At 38.5% G+C, this 14,158-nt stretch overlaps 1 protein-coding gene across 2 annotated transcripts in view; it reads left to right on the top strand.

Annotated features, from left to right (window-relative positions):
• The first annotated feature begins 341 nt into the window (after positions 1–341).
• The window catches only part of CCDC93 (coiled-coil domain containing 93), a 32,909-nt gene continuing 19,092 nt past the window's right edge, over positions 342–14,158 (top strand). Inside the window, exons 1-8 of one of the 2 annotated variants that reach the window (XM_042877898.1) lie at positions 342–442; positions 1,379–1,492; positions 2,811–2,905; positions 5,002–5,113; positions 8,786–8,884; positions 9,277–9,333; positions 12,380–12,480; positions 13,715–13,754. In XM_042877898.1, the coding sequence (XP_042733832.1) occupies positions 401–442; positions 1,379–1,492; positions 2,811–2,905; positions 5,002–5,113; positions 8,786–8,884; positions 9,277–9,333; positions 12,380–12,480; positions 13,715–13,754 (660 nt within the window). In that variant the 5' untranslated portion in view covers positions 342–400. Of the gene's footprint in view, positions 443–1,378; positions 1,493–2,771; positions 2,906–5,001; positions 5,114–8,785; positions 8,885–9,276; positions 9,334–12,379; positions 12,481–13,714; positions 13,755–14,158 lie in introns of those variants that run through there. The other variant, XM_042877899.1, reaches the window with a different exon arrangement.

Below are 14,158 nucleotides of genomic sequence, written 5' to 3'. Positions count from 1 at the left end.
TTGGGCTGCGCGACAGTTTTCTGCAACTCTAATTAAGACATGGACTGCTGTTACACCAGGATGCGGACCAAGCCAGCCCGGCGTATTTTTGCTTTTATTATGATCGTTCCGATCAGCACGGCCAGCCTCCGCTTCGCTTTGCTGCCCTCCAACGGGTGGAAGAGGCGATCCCTGGCGGCCGCGCTCCGAGCGAGCGGTCACATGAGGAGCCCCCGCCCTCCTTCCCCCGCACCCCCTTGCCGCGAATGGCACGGCCCGGATGCGCTTGTACGCAAGGAGGGTGCGGGCGAACCATTGAGCGGGGGTGGGGGAACCCGGCAGCCGCCGGCCGGGAAGAGCCCTTCGGGCGGGCGCTGCGCTGCGGTGCGGCGGGGGGAGCGGACGTGACAGGCGGAGGGCGATGGTGGTTCCCCGGGGACAGGAGCATCGGGCCCCGCAGGAGGTACCGTGGTCGCGTCTCTCCCCGCTTCTCCCTGGCGGAGAGGCCCGGCTTCCCCCGGCCGCGCGCCGTGGGGCCGCTCCCGGGGCTTCGTGCGGCGCTGCGTTGTGCTATGGGGCCGGGGGGAGCCGGGCCCGGCGGCGTCGGGGCTCCCTTGGGTCAGCCGTGCGTCGTGACATTGCTCGGCCTTTCGTGCCTGAGAGGCGGGGGAAGGTTCTGGGAGAGCTGGTGGGGAATGGGGGGGGGGGGGGGCGAGGGGTGTCTGCAGCGTGCGGTGCCCGAAGGAGGGCCCGCTGCCTCGTGTCCCGGTTTACCGGCCTGCCTGTGAGCCCTGGGTGCTCCCTGCCTCCGCTGGGTTCTGTGGGTCACCGTCCCTTATCATAGAAAAACAAATTAAAAAACAAAACAAAAAAACCTAACATTTTTAGGGGAGCACTGCCTTGGTAAGGAATACCCAACCTACCCCTAGCAAAAACTAGATGAATTTTTTTTTTTAAAGCCATACTTTGTCTAAAATTGCCTTGCCTGAACTGTGGAAAGCCACAACAGATTATCTACTGGTTTTTCTCTAAGAACGAATAAATAAATAAATAAGTAGATGTGGTAATGTGGGCTGGGCTGTCATGTGAAGGCTGAAATTGAAGGAAATGTACCTAACTGAGAATAAATGACCTGTGTTACGGCCATTGGGACAGGGTGCAGACCTGGAGTTTGGATAGGAGAGGCAGATTGTAGTATTTAAATGGGTGGGGAAAAAAAATGTGGCATTTAATCCATGCATTCAGTACTTCTTTAATATTTTTCACTGAAACAACCGAGTTAATGGCAGCCCATGGTTTCTCTAACTTGTCCTATGTTAAGATATTTAAGTCTGGAAAACATTCATAGGAAGTACGAGGGGAGAAACGTTGAATGAGTGTTCTGTTGCTCATTTGTCAGGTTGAAACAAGGGAAGATGAGGAACAAAACATCAAGCTGACGGAAATTTTGGAACTGTTGGTGGCTGCTGGGTATTTCCGAGCAAGAATCAAAGGGTTATCACCCTTTGACAAGGTGAGGCTAATGCATTATTTTACAAAAACCTTTTTTAAGTATATGTGGATTACGTTTTTATTTCAAATTAGTTTAGCAAGTCTAGGTGACTCTTTTTCAAAAATAAAATACATTTGCAACATTGGCTTTGCCATTTAAATGTGTCTGCACATGAGCCCTTTTCAAACAGTATGCACCTCTTATGTTTTGTAAAACATTTTTATGCAATGAAGTCTGTCTTAAAAGAGACAGCTGGGTTCAAACCAATTGCTGATATGCTTTTCTGTGCATGTTACGGCTTAAGTTTGAGTCATGTAGGGAATTCTGCACCTCTGTCAACTGCAGCTAAAACTACTAGGAATACCTGATGTTTGGAGATAAACACTTCTTGTTTTTTATAAAAAGCACAATAATTTTTAAGAGAGAGAGATTTGTAGCGAGAGAATTTGTGAAAGAACAGAATGGTTATTTTAGTGAAATTATTTTGGGGCTGTTTTACGTATCCGTAAAATGTCATGTGTATCAAGCATTCATTGTCCGAGGCAGGAAGTATGTGATAGTGACAATGAGCAAAGTTCAAGCTGAAAAGAGACTTCTGAATTGTTTTAGTGCTGACACTGTGAGAAGTTCCTGCACAGAGGTTTGAGAGGAGTTTTTTAAATGGACACTTCTGTTTTCTGCTGTTCCTTTGCTCATAGCACAGCTATATTTTCCAGTACAGCTTCAGTTTCTGAGAATTCCATGGCATTACTGATCTTAGGTGTTACAGAGGCTGTGCACGCACACACAAAGTAGTTCCAAGGAGACTGCCTTGGGGTGTAATGCTGCTTTTCTGCATAGAAGTGTATGCATCAGGTTTATACATGCCTGAATGCAATTGCAATTGACAGTGCCCAACTTTTACAAAGCAAGCATTGCTATTGAAAACAACTGGCTGCTAAGATGGAAAGAATACTGGTTGTTTGTCAAGAGGGCTAATTAATCTTAGAAACCTTGTAAGTATGATGTTAAGTTTTTCTATGTTTTAAACTGTTCCTTATGCTTATCATATTCGCATACATTTAGGTTACATTGGATATGTTTGCACGAGATTGTCTTTTAGTACTTTAGTGTTTAATGAAAAGTTGATTAAATGGCTGAGGAGTTTAAATATGCCTAAGTAGCTCTAGGAACAGGGTCTGAAAATGTTCTCTACAGAGTTAGGGATGTACATGACCATTTTTATACTGCACACATAGCGCTTGGTGTTACGAATGTCAGCATTTAGGATTGTAGGATATATTTGTTTCTGTCTCTTCAGGTTCCCTTGGCACTAACCATGCTGTTGCTCCTCTGGTAGGTTGTAGGCGGTATGACGTGGTGCATCACTACCTGCAACTTTGATATCGATGTTGATTTATTGTTTCAGGAGAACTCTACTATTGGTCAGAAAATGTAAGTTGTTGAAATGGCAACAGTGTTCTGTTTTGTTTTGTTTTTTGTTCAAAGGAAAGAAGAAAGGATAGGAAGAATTATCTGATATTTGCCTGTTTGTAATGAGGATTTTCAGTCAAAGTTTCTTCGTTTTCAAGATCACTAACTTTCAAAACATTCTGTGGGTTTCTGGGATACTCAGGCTGTGGTTCTATGAACTGTAAAACCAGAAAGAAGCTTATTGTAAATAAAGGCAGTGTTACCCCCTCTGGGATGCTGTGCTCTTACGTATCCCTACTATGCAGCAAAAGCATTTATGTGGCTGAATAACAAACTGGATTGAGAACTGATCCAGCTTAAAACCTACCGAAAAAAAAAAAAAAGGAAAATAGTTTTAACATGAATCAGTTACTGGCTCCAGGTTTCTATGCAGCTGTACAGATGCTTGTGCTGGCACAAGGGATGATGCAGAGGCCAAAACAAAGGACAGAAAGACCACACTGCTGGAAACTGGAAACTGTGGAATGCAACAGTAGAAGACCATCCTTGAGTTCCCTGTGTCTGCAGAAGTAACCTCTGATTCCTCTGTCTGATTCTGGTTTGCAACTATAGGCATCAGCAGACAGAATCTAAAGCATGACATTGTTGCCAAAACAGTTACCTATCCTTATTGTGCCCTAATGAGACCATTTTGTTTCAGTATAATTTCTCATGCAAGGAATTCACAGGGATTAGCTGGTTTAGGAGTATTTGGAAAGGCTGTGAAAATCATTTATGAGAAAAATTATGAGAGAGAGAATCAATTCTGAACTGCATTATTTCTTTGTGTTTCTGTGATAAGAGCCATAGTTAAAATTCGTGGAAAGTAAGTTATAGTTATAGAAGTTATAGAAGAGACTTACTTTCTCCATGTAGTTGGAAAGAGTCTGTACTGTTTTCTCAAAAATCATTTAGCATTGGCAAGACTTTAATGCATTTAGAAGTAAAATTTGTTGTTACTCCATTAAATTTAGAACTACTCGATCATCACAGCTACATAAAGCAAAAAAACACACAATTAAATTTAGACAAGCGATGAAGATGGTTGTGGTGGGTTTTCTTGTTCTGGGCTTTTTTGTTGTTAGCTGCCAAGAAAATGTTTCTTACCCTTAAGAACAGGAAATAATTAAGTTATTCTTAAAATGTTCTTTTCTCTCTCCAACTGACTGCATGTAAAACTGGCGAAACAAAAACCAAGCTTAACTCCCACAGCAGCAGAAATGATTTATTTGTATTTTGTAAAGGCGCTATTCCAAGACTCTAGTCTGTCTCATCCCTCTTCTTCCTCTTCATTTCTGACAGAGTATCAGTTGTCCATCTGATCTGAGCAGTACAGGATATCACTGAAGTCGGTACTGGGCCACTTAATTGTTTTCCTTCATGGGAAAATCTAATTTCTCCATGTTCATTCTTGATGCTGACACCTGCTTTAAAATGCAGTGTAGAGTACAGGCAGCAAAAAAGGCCTCGCTCTACAATGAGGGATTTTTTTGAAAGCAGAATGATGTTCTTGTAGGTGGATCCTTTGTTAGTATAACCTTTTCATTTCACCAGATCGGAGTGAAATAATTGCTGGTAAATTCAGTTTTATCCACTCCAAACCACAACCATATGAACTGTACTGTGCTTAGCAGTTAGGTGTAGTACATATTTGTACTCCTAAACTTTCAGTAATGATATTGGGATAATTTGGCAGTTTTATTAAACAAATTTTTAAGTCCTTAGAAGGGATGTTTTAGTCTTTGAATGCATATCTTTTATGGAGTATTACTAAAAGACAGCATACACACATAGAAATAAACACTGTATCTAGCATTTTGTATCTTAGGTGAGCAATTTCATCTGAAATGACAGGTGATTTAATCATTGCTGGGGAATATATAGTGCAATGTAGAAGTTACTTTGTAACTGAAAGTTAGAGCTGTATGCAATGGAAGCCACTAGAGGGAACTTTCTAACTACTAATTGTGTTTGCAAAAATAATTGGAAATTTTCAAGAGAAAATTGGGGTACGTGTGCATTTGTGTTCATCTGTTTTTGTTTGGTTACTTTTTTTTTTTTTTTTTTCCTCCTAATAGTGCCTTAACTGAAAAAATTGTGTCAGTATTACCAAAAATGAAGTGTCCTCATCGTTTGGAACCGCATCAGATCCAGGGTCTGGATTTCATTCATATATTTCCTGTTGTACAGGTAATAATTGTGCTATGTATCAATACTTTGCTGAAAAAGGCCATAAAATTTGCGTTCAGACTTTAACAAGGTTCCATACCATAGTACTGTTTGTCTCTTTATTTAACTTTGAAATGAGTAATGATAGAAAGGTAGTTCAAATGAATGCTTTTGAAGAGCTGAATGGCATTATAGATGTTTAGTATAGTATAGTATTAGTGTGGTATAGTTTAGTATAGATTATAGATAAGAAAAACACAGATACTGAATTCTTTGAAGTGTCTCTTGTGGTATTTGTCTGCTTAAAAGACCTGAAAGACTGTATGAGTGGAAAAATAAATTCCTCTGATGTGACCTATTGCTGTATGTTTGCTGAGCAGCACTGACCACATGCATGCTCATAGTTCTCCATTTTATTAAGATTCAGACTGACATGTGATAAGATACCACATGTAAATGGAACTTAAGAATGCTTGGTATGTTATTATCATTCTTCAGACTTTAACTTCATCTGCACACAAAAACGTATTCCTCATAAAAAGGGAAAGCGGAGGCAGTCTGGCCAGGCTTTTTCTTTATCTCCTTTCCTCCTTCCTGTGAAAGAGTGTAGCAAGCAAGAGTTTCATATAAATTCCAGTTTATAAGAAGCAAGGAGAACTTCCTGGTTTTCTTATCTTGTAGTGAGAGGCTCTTGAGGGAAGTTACTCTTAACTCTCTTTCCCCCAGACATGCTACTAGTACACAGCTTTCAAGCTGTAATCTTCCTGCTTACAGAGGTGAACTTGTATTTTGTCAATGTGATTTTGTGCTTCTGAACTTCTATCCTACTGGTGAAGAAAACCTACCTCAGATTAATTTCTTGCCCTGATCAATTTGAAATGATAATAATTGGCTACATATATCGTATAAATGACATCTCTCACAGGAAGAATAATTCCTGTCCTAAAGTGAAAATGTAAATTATAACTTCTGCTCCAAAAAATGTAGCACCCGGTATTCTTTTCTCTTAACCTCCTTTGTCCAAAATTTGATTTAGGATGTTACTTCTGGACACTCGGTCTTAATTGTTAGTACAGCTAATCCATGCTTGGTCAAGAAAGTCTTTCTTGGTGAACGTAAGTTGTTGGTTTAAAAGATCATTTTCTGGAAAAGTGGCTTTCTGTCATTTTCTGGAAGGCCGCAGGATCTTAACAGGCCTAAGGCACCACGGCTTATAGGAATTGTGTATTTGATAATGACACTTCACTCAATTCATAGCTGTTTTCAATATTCACTTACTAACTATAAATCACAAGGCAGTCCTCAGGTGATACAGAAGCTCTTTCCTCTGCTTAGAGTTGTGTTCCAAAAGCTTTTGCACTGTGCAAGCTAGTCCAGTGAACTCAATAGCAGGAATTTAGCTGAATCCTTCTGAATAGGAAGAATTAAATTGTCCTGGCTCACTGCCACAGGCTGTAAAAGATTTTTTTCTTTTTTAAAAAATGGGGGAAAAAAAGCCTTAAAAAGTCAGAACCCAGTGAGCAGATATGGTGAAGTTCTTCTGAGTGAATTCTGCTTGTGTTTACAGAGAAAAGTACATACACAATCTTGTGTGAAGGTGTGCTTTGCAATTTATAGCCTATATTTTGAGCTCTCTTGTTGTCAGCGTGCTCCCTTCGCTTTCGTGTTTATAGCGCAGAAAACTGGTTTTGGCTCAAACTTGAATCCCAAGTTGGATCTGATCTCTGATGTGACCTGCTGCACAGGCTGTCAACAGCTCACAAGATTTATCTTCTCTGACATTATTTAAAGTGTACTTGAATCTCCTGTGGCTTTTTGTGTGGTCTTATAAATATCTCAAGAAGTGTTTTTGTCTTTCGCAGGCATATGGTTCTTGAAAACTTCATAGGCTCAAAGTTGCATTGTTTCACAGTGGAGCTGTAGTTTGTGAAAAAGATCAATGATCTGTAACAGGAAAAAGTAGTTGAAATGTGTAGAGCCTAGATGTAGTGGCTTCTACCTGGGGCAGAGCCAATACTCATGAGGTCACATCCTAGTGGTGTGCTATGGACTAATGAGAAAAGACAGATTCTGTGCTGGGTCCTAGCACTGAGAGCCCAGATCTGTTCAGCTCGTGATTATGTCCAATTCCAGCTCATTTGCGTCCACTCTGACTGCTCACCTGGGCTGTGAGCAGTTCAAGCTTGCTTTGTAGAAGAACGTCCACATACTATGTAGAAGCTACCTGGACTATCTTTGTTTTATAGTGTGCTTCTGAAGGAATCTTTGGAGTAAATAGGGGTATACCTCTGCCTGCATGCAGAGTATAGTCTTGTTTTTGTGTCTGTGCTGTAAACACATTACTTTCTGGAACCAAAGGCTGTGCCGTAAGTAGTGAAGCAAAGGGACAACCCTGATGGCTCATATAGCATGGTAGTGTTTTGACTATAGAATGTGATATAATTTTTGCTGGCTGATAGAATGGATGTCATGGTCTGGTGAGTTTGAGCTACACTGACTGTTCCATGGTATAAACAGAAATGCCAGAAAACTGAAGTTCCACTGTTTTGTGTACTACTGTGGTTTTGCTCTATATTATGGAAGTACAATGTTAATAATGTTTAACAAGTAGTAATGATGAATACTATTGAAAATCTAATTACTTAGTATCCTGGTCACAAGTACATTGTAAAAGTGTGTTACTAGCTAAAAGTGTGCTACTGTGAAGTAGTAGCTTCTTCCTGCTAGGATATAAAGTTCCTCCAACTCATATTATTAGAAGGAATAAGGAGGGCTGTAGATCTTTTGGGGGAAGTCAATTATTGATTTTTTTTTTTTTTTTTCTTCCTTAAAAATGCAAGCTAAATGAATAATGCTGAAAGTGATACATGCTTATTTGCATTTCAGAGACTCATCATTTTTCTTTTTGGAATACATTTAGTTGAGATGCTAATATTTGGATCACACAAATCGATCTTGGTAGAATTCAGATGAACTTTACTTGTAGTTGTGAAGATTTCATGGTGTTTATAAATCAGTTTGACAGCTGAGAATTCCTAGTAGTTGAAGCTTCAATACTTTCAATACTTTCCATACTTCTTGTAAGAAATTAATTAAAATATAAAAGCAACTCAGTATATGAGAAATTGCACTACAAGCTAACTATAGGGGAAATCATGAAGGGGCATAACTAATTCTGCAATACTGTTTAAAATCACATACATAGAAGTGTTTTGGGGGGGCCCCGCCCGGGGGGGCGGATCAGGCCCCATACCAAGAAGTGTGAAAGGGGAGTCAGTTCAGTCTTTAGCCTGTTGAGCCCCTCTGTAATATGAACAGAGTGGCTCAGAAGTGGTTTGTGTTGTACAATATAAGAAATTCAGCAGAATGAAGGTTGTTTAGGTGTTTACAATGTGAAATTACCACTGCAAGGGTAGCCATGTGATTTCTTATAATTTCTTATTAGTTGTGTGATTCAACCTTTCATTCCTCTCTTTAATTCATAGAGGAATTGCCAACATGATGCTTATACAGTAGCTAATGCTGGTCTTTATTTATCCTTTTATTAGGAGTAGGTCCTTCAGTTACCATCTTCACAAATAAATTTTCTTGTTTGTGTTTTTCTTTACTGTATTAAAAACAATTATGCAGCAGTTCAATGTTGGCTGTTGTTGTCTTCCTTCCTTTTCCCACTGATGCAGATTTCTTTTTCAGTGGCTGGTGAAACGTGCAATAGAAACAAGGGAAGAAATGGGGGACTATATCCGTTCTTACTCTATATCACAGTTTCAAAAAACTCATAGACTTCCAGAGGTAAGACAGAAAATAGTTTGCTGTTCTGTTACAGTATGTAGAATGCCTTAGTGCATTATCAGCATCACAGCTCTGTGAAGTGTTCGTGCCAACTTTCTTTTTCTGTAATATAGTAATGAGATCCCCTAGAAGGACTAGGCTTGCATAAATGTCAGATATTGTATAAGCAGAGACCAAAAAGACTGCCACTCTGGATACAGTTTTAAAGATGTGCCTACCTAGCAGATGTGAGGAACAAATATTTTTCTGCTATAGGAAATCACTAGCATTTCAGCGAACAATTGGTCAACTCAGTTAGAAAGTATTTGACAAATTTGTTTGCTAAACTTATTACAATGGTTGAGATTAAGTCTTCATTCCTGGTATTTTTAATCACCTCTGATGTCTTGCAGGATGATGAATTTATGCAAAGAAAAGAGAAGGCTATCAAAACAGTTACTGATATCTTTGTAAGTAAATTATTATTATTTTCTAATGATCAAGAAGCAAGCAATTTTAGTAATGAATGATAGTGTTTGGTTTAATTCTGCTTGAAGCATCTGCTCCTGGATTTTCTCCTGAGAAGCTCCTATGCTGAATATCATTCTCAGGAAGGGTTACAGAAGACAGCACTTGATGTTGGAAACCTTTTAGGTACATCTAGGTAAACCACCAACACAGTGCAAGGTGTTCCATGCTATCAAACATATCAGAGGGTTGCTTACAGGTTGTTCAGCCTTCACTGGGCTGTTTGTCTGAAGCCATCAGCAACTGGGCTTAATTTATTTTGAATTTTATCAAAATGGCAGTGATGTCTTGAGTTTAAATGTCTGCATTTCAGACCTTGTCATTTTTACTGTTTGAGTTAGCAGTGAAAATATACACCATGCTTCGGGGAAGTTATCTTCAGGTAGCAAATGTTGACTTGGAAAGATGGTATCCATTGGGCTCTTCCTCCTTCAATCCAGATCCTCCAACTCTGTCTATATATTTGAAAGCTTTTTAACAAATGCTTCCAGGATGTGTCATTGCCTCTTATCTGAATTCAGAGGCCTGGCCAATAGCTCAAATTTCTGTCCTTGCTTGCTCTCTTATTTTTGCCAGCTTGCTTGCAAACATGTTTTGAGAAATGATGAGAAATGTAGGTGTGCTTTGAATAGGGCACTTCCAGGAGTCTTCCAAAAAGTGGTGAAAATGCTGTTCTTCTGGGAAAATCACTGCTATTTCAGGCAGCTCCTGCCAGGTGTTCTACACTCTCATTTGTGGATAGAGGTGTTAAGTGCTGGTATGATGGGCAATGTGATCACTTGTTTAGTGGACTGCACCAGACAAATCATCTTATTCTTTTGTCATATTTTGGAGGCATTTATTTTTCCAAATGAACTACGTGAGTACTGCTGAACTGAATGTTATGTGGTTGAATTAATGTATGTTTTAAAAGGGCGTTGCTATAAATGTCCTCAGATGATGACCGATGTGTGATCTCTCACTAATATGTTTGAATAATTATTTCTGCCATGACAATTTTAATTATAGGCAGTAGTAACTGTTTTACCCATTTCAGGATGGTGGTTTTTTTTTTGTTCTTGAGATATTTTTGTTTGTCAGTTTTGTTGGATTGTTTGGTTTTTTTCTGGGGGGTGGAGGGAGTTATCTCCATCATAAATGGGTGTGATTGTTTTATCTGTATACCAGTATAACCTTCTAAACAGAGGGAACAGAAGATTAATTCATGAGATCTTTTAAGGTATCAACACATGAGTGTAGTCCAGAGGAATGTGGAGAGTGAATTTTAAGGAGAAAAGGCACACAAGCTTTCCTGTCTGTCTGTAGAAACTGGAAAGAAGGATATAATCTCAAGACTTCTGCAGGTCACCTTTAAATTGCCTTACAGTGGAATTGGAAGAGAAATCAACTTTCCTAAAAGAGAATCACCATGTGTGAAAGATTAGGCTGTTGTCTGAATTCATCGTTAGACCGGTGCTCTAAGGACCTGCCCTTCTTTACTCAGAGGGACAGTACAGTGTGATTTATGGTCCCAAGGTTAGAAAAGGGAATATTAAATATCAGTAATGATTATTACAGTAAGTACTGCCATAGAAAAGTGAGTGTCTATTAAATGGAAATTCTCTTACAGTGACTTTGTTCAAGTACTTGATTGGCTAATGCCAAGGCTAATGTTAATGGTACAGTGGCTACACTTTATATACAGTATTTTGTACCACCGTAAGAGCTATGACTTTCATTGCTTTTCTGTGGGTGTGCAAATGCATGTTGTGGGAGTTTCTTCATGGCAAAAGGCTTGTTGATGTCACTGGTAAAAATGTAACAATGTTTGAAACAAAGATGACAGAAATTCAGATTGGAAACAAGTGAAAAATTGTGAAGAGTAACTTCCAAATTCAGGAGAAATTTGCCAAGGAATAATATTCTGATTTGTTTAAAATCACTACTTTGGGATTATGGGTCTTTGAAAGAGGTTGAAAACTGGTTTAGCAAGGTTAAAGTTCAAGAACTGTAGAAAATCAGTTTGTGTTGTATACAAGATTATATCAAGCAAAGCATAGTCACTTTTATTTTCCTTTGCAACTTCTTGCATTGAATCATTTGTCCTGCGTGAATAGAATTGTTTGAAGCTAAGCATATTTAAAAAAGCATACATAAAAAGCACAAGCTTCAACTCCATCTTTTATTTTAGTTATGTGTTTGTTTTAACCATTCTGAGCCTGGCTCTTAAGGGGTTTTAAATTATTCCAGTGTAAAACAAACAAAAGGAAATAAAGCTGTTGCTTTTTGTTGTTGACTCTTTGGTAATGATGATGAAGTTTTTCTCTGCTGTGATGGAGGTTGGAACTCCCTCTCAGGGGGGGAAAAAAGAAGAAAAGGATAAGAGTAAATGTCAACTTGTGGTGTTCCATGAATCCTTGTTTTGTTGATGGATTGCCATCCAGCTCTAAGATCACCATAGGATAATAGCACGAGATTTTAGCAAAAAGATTTGTTAGGATCATTTTGTTCCTTAAATGGCAGTAGGATCTGCTTTAGTTCTTGTGACTGGATAAATCTGTGGTGATTGTGTAGATAATGGTTATATTTAATTAATATCATTACAAGTAGAACTGACTAGTAAAAGAGGAAGGATTCTATACCTTGGCATTAGGAAAATTGTAGACCCTTCATTACTTTTTTTAGTAGATTTGTTGTGTTGTTTCTCATTTTTCTTTAAAATGTGATTAAGGAGAAGGTTGAAGAAATGACGTTTCTTGTCAAATAACTCGTTCTAATTTCTTTAAAATGTGGAAAAACAGATTCTGTTGCACATGGAAATGAATTTAGTTTAACATTTTGTGTAATTCCAAAAAAAAAACCCAAGAAGTATCAGGTGTTGAAGTACACTGAGTTTGAAAACAAGCAATGTTAAAATGCCACTATAAGTAGTAATGCTTTACTTATTTATTTATTCAGTAAAAAATGCTTTCTGCGAGCTCTGACTTCATCCACTGTCTTGTCTGACAGGAGGTTTACAAACCCCAGAGAAAATACAAACGTCAGAAGGGAGCTGAAGAACTGGTAGATGAGGAATCAAAGGTTCACGCTACGCTTCTTGAATATGGCAGGTGAAAGACTTGGTTTGTTTGAGGGTTTTATGTTGTGTACATTTAAAAATTGATTGTGTTTTATTTTTAATTCTACTTGAGAATCAAGCTTTCAGATATAGTCCAGTCAGATTTCAGACTTATTTTACTCATCCTGTTCCCCTGTGAACTCTATGCTATATATATGTATATGGACAATGAACCATGTTGTACCACCATTGGGAACCCATTTTCTGACTTTGCCCCTTTAGTGAGTTATGTTTATTGAATGTACTTATTCTTTGCTTCTTAAAAATGGCTTATGCAGTGATGGCAATACTGTTGAATGTTTCTATATTAAAACAGCTTTGTACATATTCTGTGGGAGGGTGATGCTCTGTCACTTTGCCTACGTTGCTAAGCTTTAAAATGCAGAGAGAACTTAATGTTGGTGAATTCTTGAAAACTTGGAGTTATGCTGTCATAAAATAGGACTGAATTTACCCCTTAAGTATGAGTGTTGAATAAATGGAGAACAAGTGACAGTTACACTTTTAACTTCGAGCCATTAAAGGCATAAATAGTCCTGCTTCTGCAGTAGTTAAGGAATTAAAGAGATGTAGCTGTGATCTAGTCATATAGAAAGCATCGCTCTTTGTGACTGGCATGCTGTGGGTTTAGTGCTTCATAAGTGTGTCTAAGTTGCTCATCTCTAAAATTCCTTTCTACCTGATTTTTATTTAAGATGGTATTTCTCAACTAGCAACGTAATTCAAATATCAATTTCGCCTCTCCAGAAAAAGAGGTAGAAAATTGTGAGTATATCTTTGAGGCTCTGAACACTGAGCTTCACAAAGAAATTACAGTTTCATCAAAGCACGTAAGACTGTTTTTTCTGAGGAGTGTAGATTGTACTTACAATTTCCTAAGGCCTTTCTAGAATTCAGAAGCTAATTGTTCAGGATTAAATTCTGACTGAGAGGAGAACAGCCCTTTTGCCTTTATGTCCCAACATTGTAAGAAGAGTCTAGATGTACAAATCATGATGGAAAGAGTGGACTGAGGTGGAATTGTTCTGTAAATATGCTGTAGTACCTGCTTATTTCATTAATGTAAAGAATTCCAAAACTAACGTGAGCCTAGCTTTGGATGCTAGTTTTGTTTAATGAATCACTTTTTAGTGAATCTTATCAGTAAAAACTGATAGAAATTTAATTTTTTTTGTGGAAATTGGAGACAACAATGTGTTTATTTCATGTTACTTTTATTCTTTTAGGAGGTATGGATTTAGCAGACAAGCAGGAAAAACAGAACAGGTGAAAAACTTTTAAAACATACTTAAATTTTTGGAATAATTGCATTGCTTTTGTTGGAGCATTGGTTGCTGTAAGATCTTAAAGATAGACAACATCATATTTCGGGTTACACAATTGACTTGTGGGGCTGATAGTTCTCAGAAGATTATGGAATAATGGATCTGTGCCAAAGATGTGTCTAGCCAGCCAGGGACACTGTCTTGAAGAGCTAGAATACTTATGAAGTGTGAAAAGGCTGTCATGAAAATGAAATGATGTGTGAGGCTGTTCCAGTAGCTGAAATGTTTCCATAACTGGAACATAGTAGATCTGGGTTTTTTTGTTGTTGTTATTTTCTTTTTTCTCCTTGCTGTCTGTATTAATACTTTAGATTACTGGAATTAGATTTAATATTTTCTTAATTT

The sequence above is a fragment of the Lagopus leucura genome, unplaced genomic scaffold (genome assembly GCF_019238085.1).
Source record: "Lagopus leucura isolate 7727_CA_CO unplaced genomic scaffold, USGS_WTPT01 Super-Scaffold_100019, whole genome shotgun sequence".
Lineage (NCBI taxonomy): Eukaryota > Metazoa > Chordata > Aves > Galliformes > Phasianidae > Lagopus > Lagopus leucura.
This window is presented reverse-complemented; position numbering and strand designations above follow the sequence as displayed.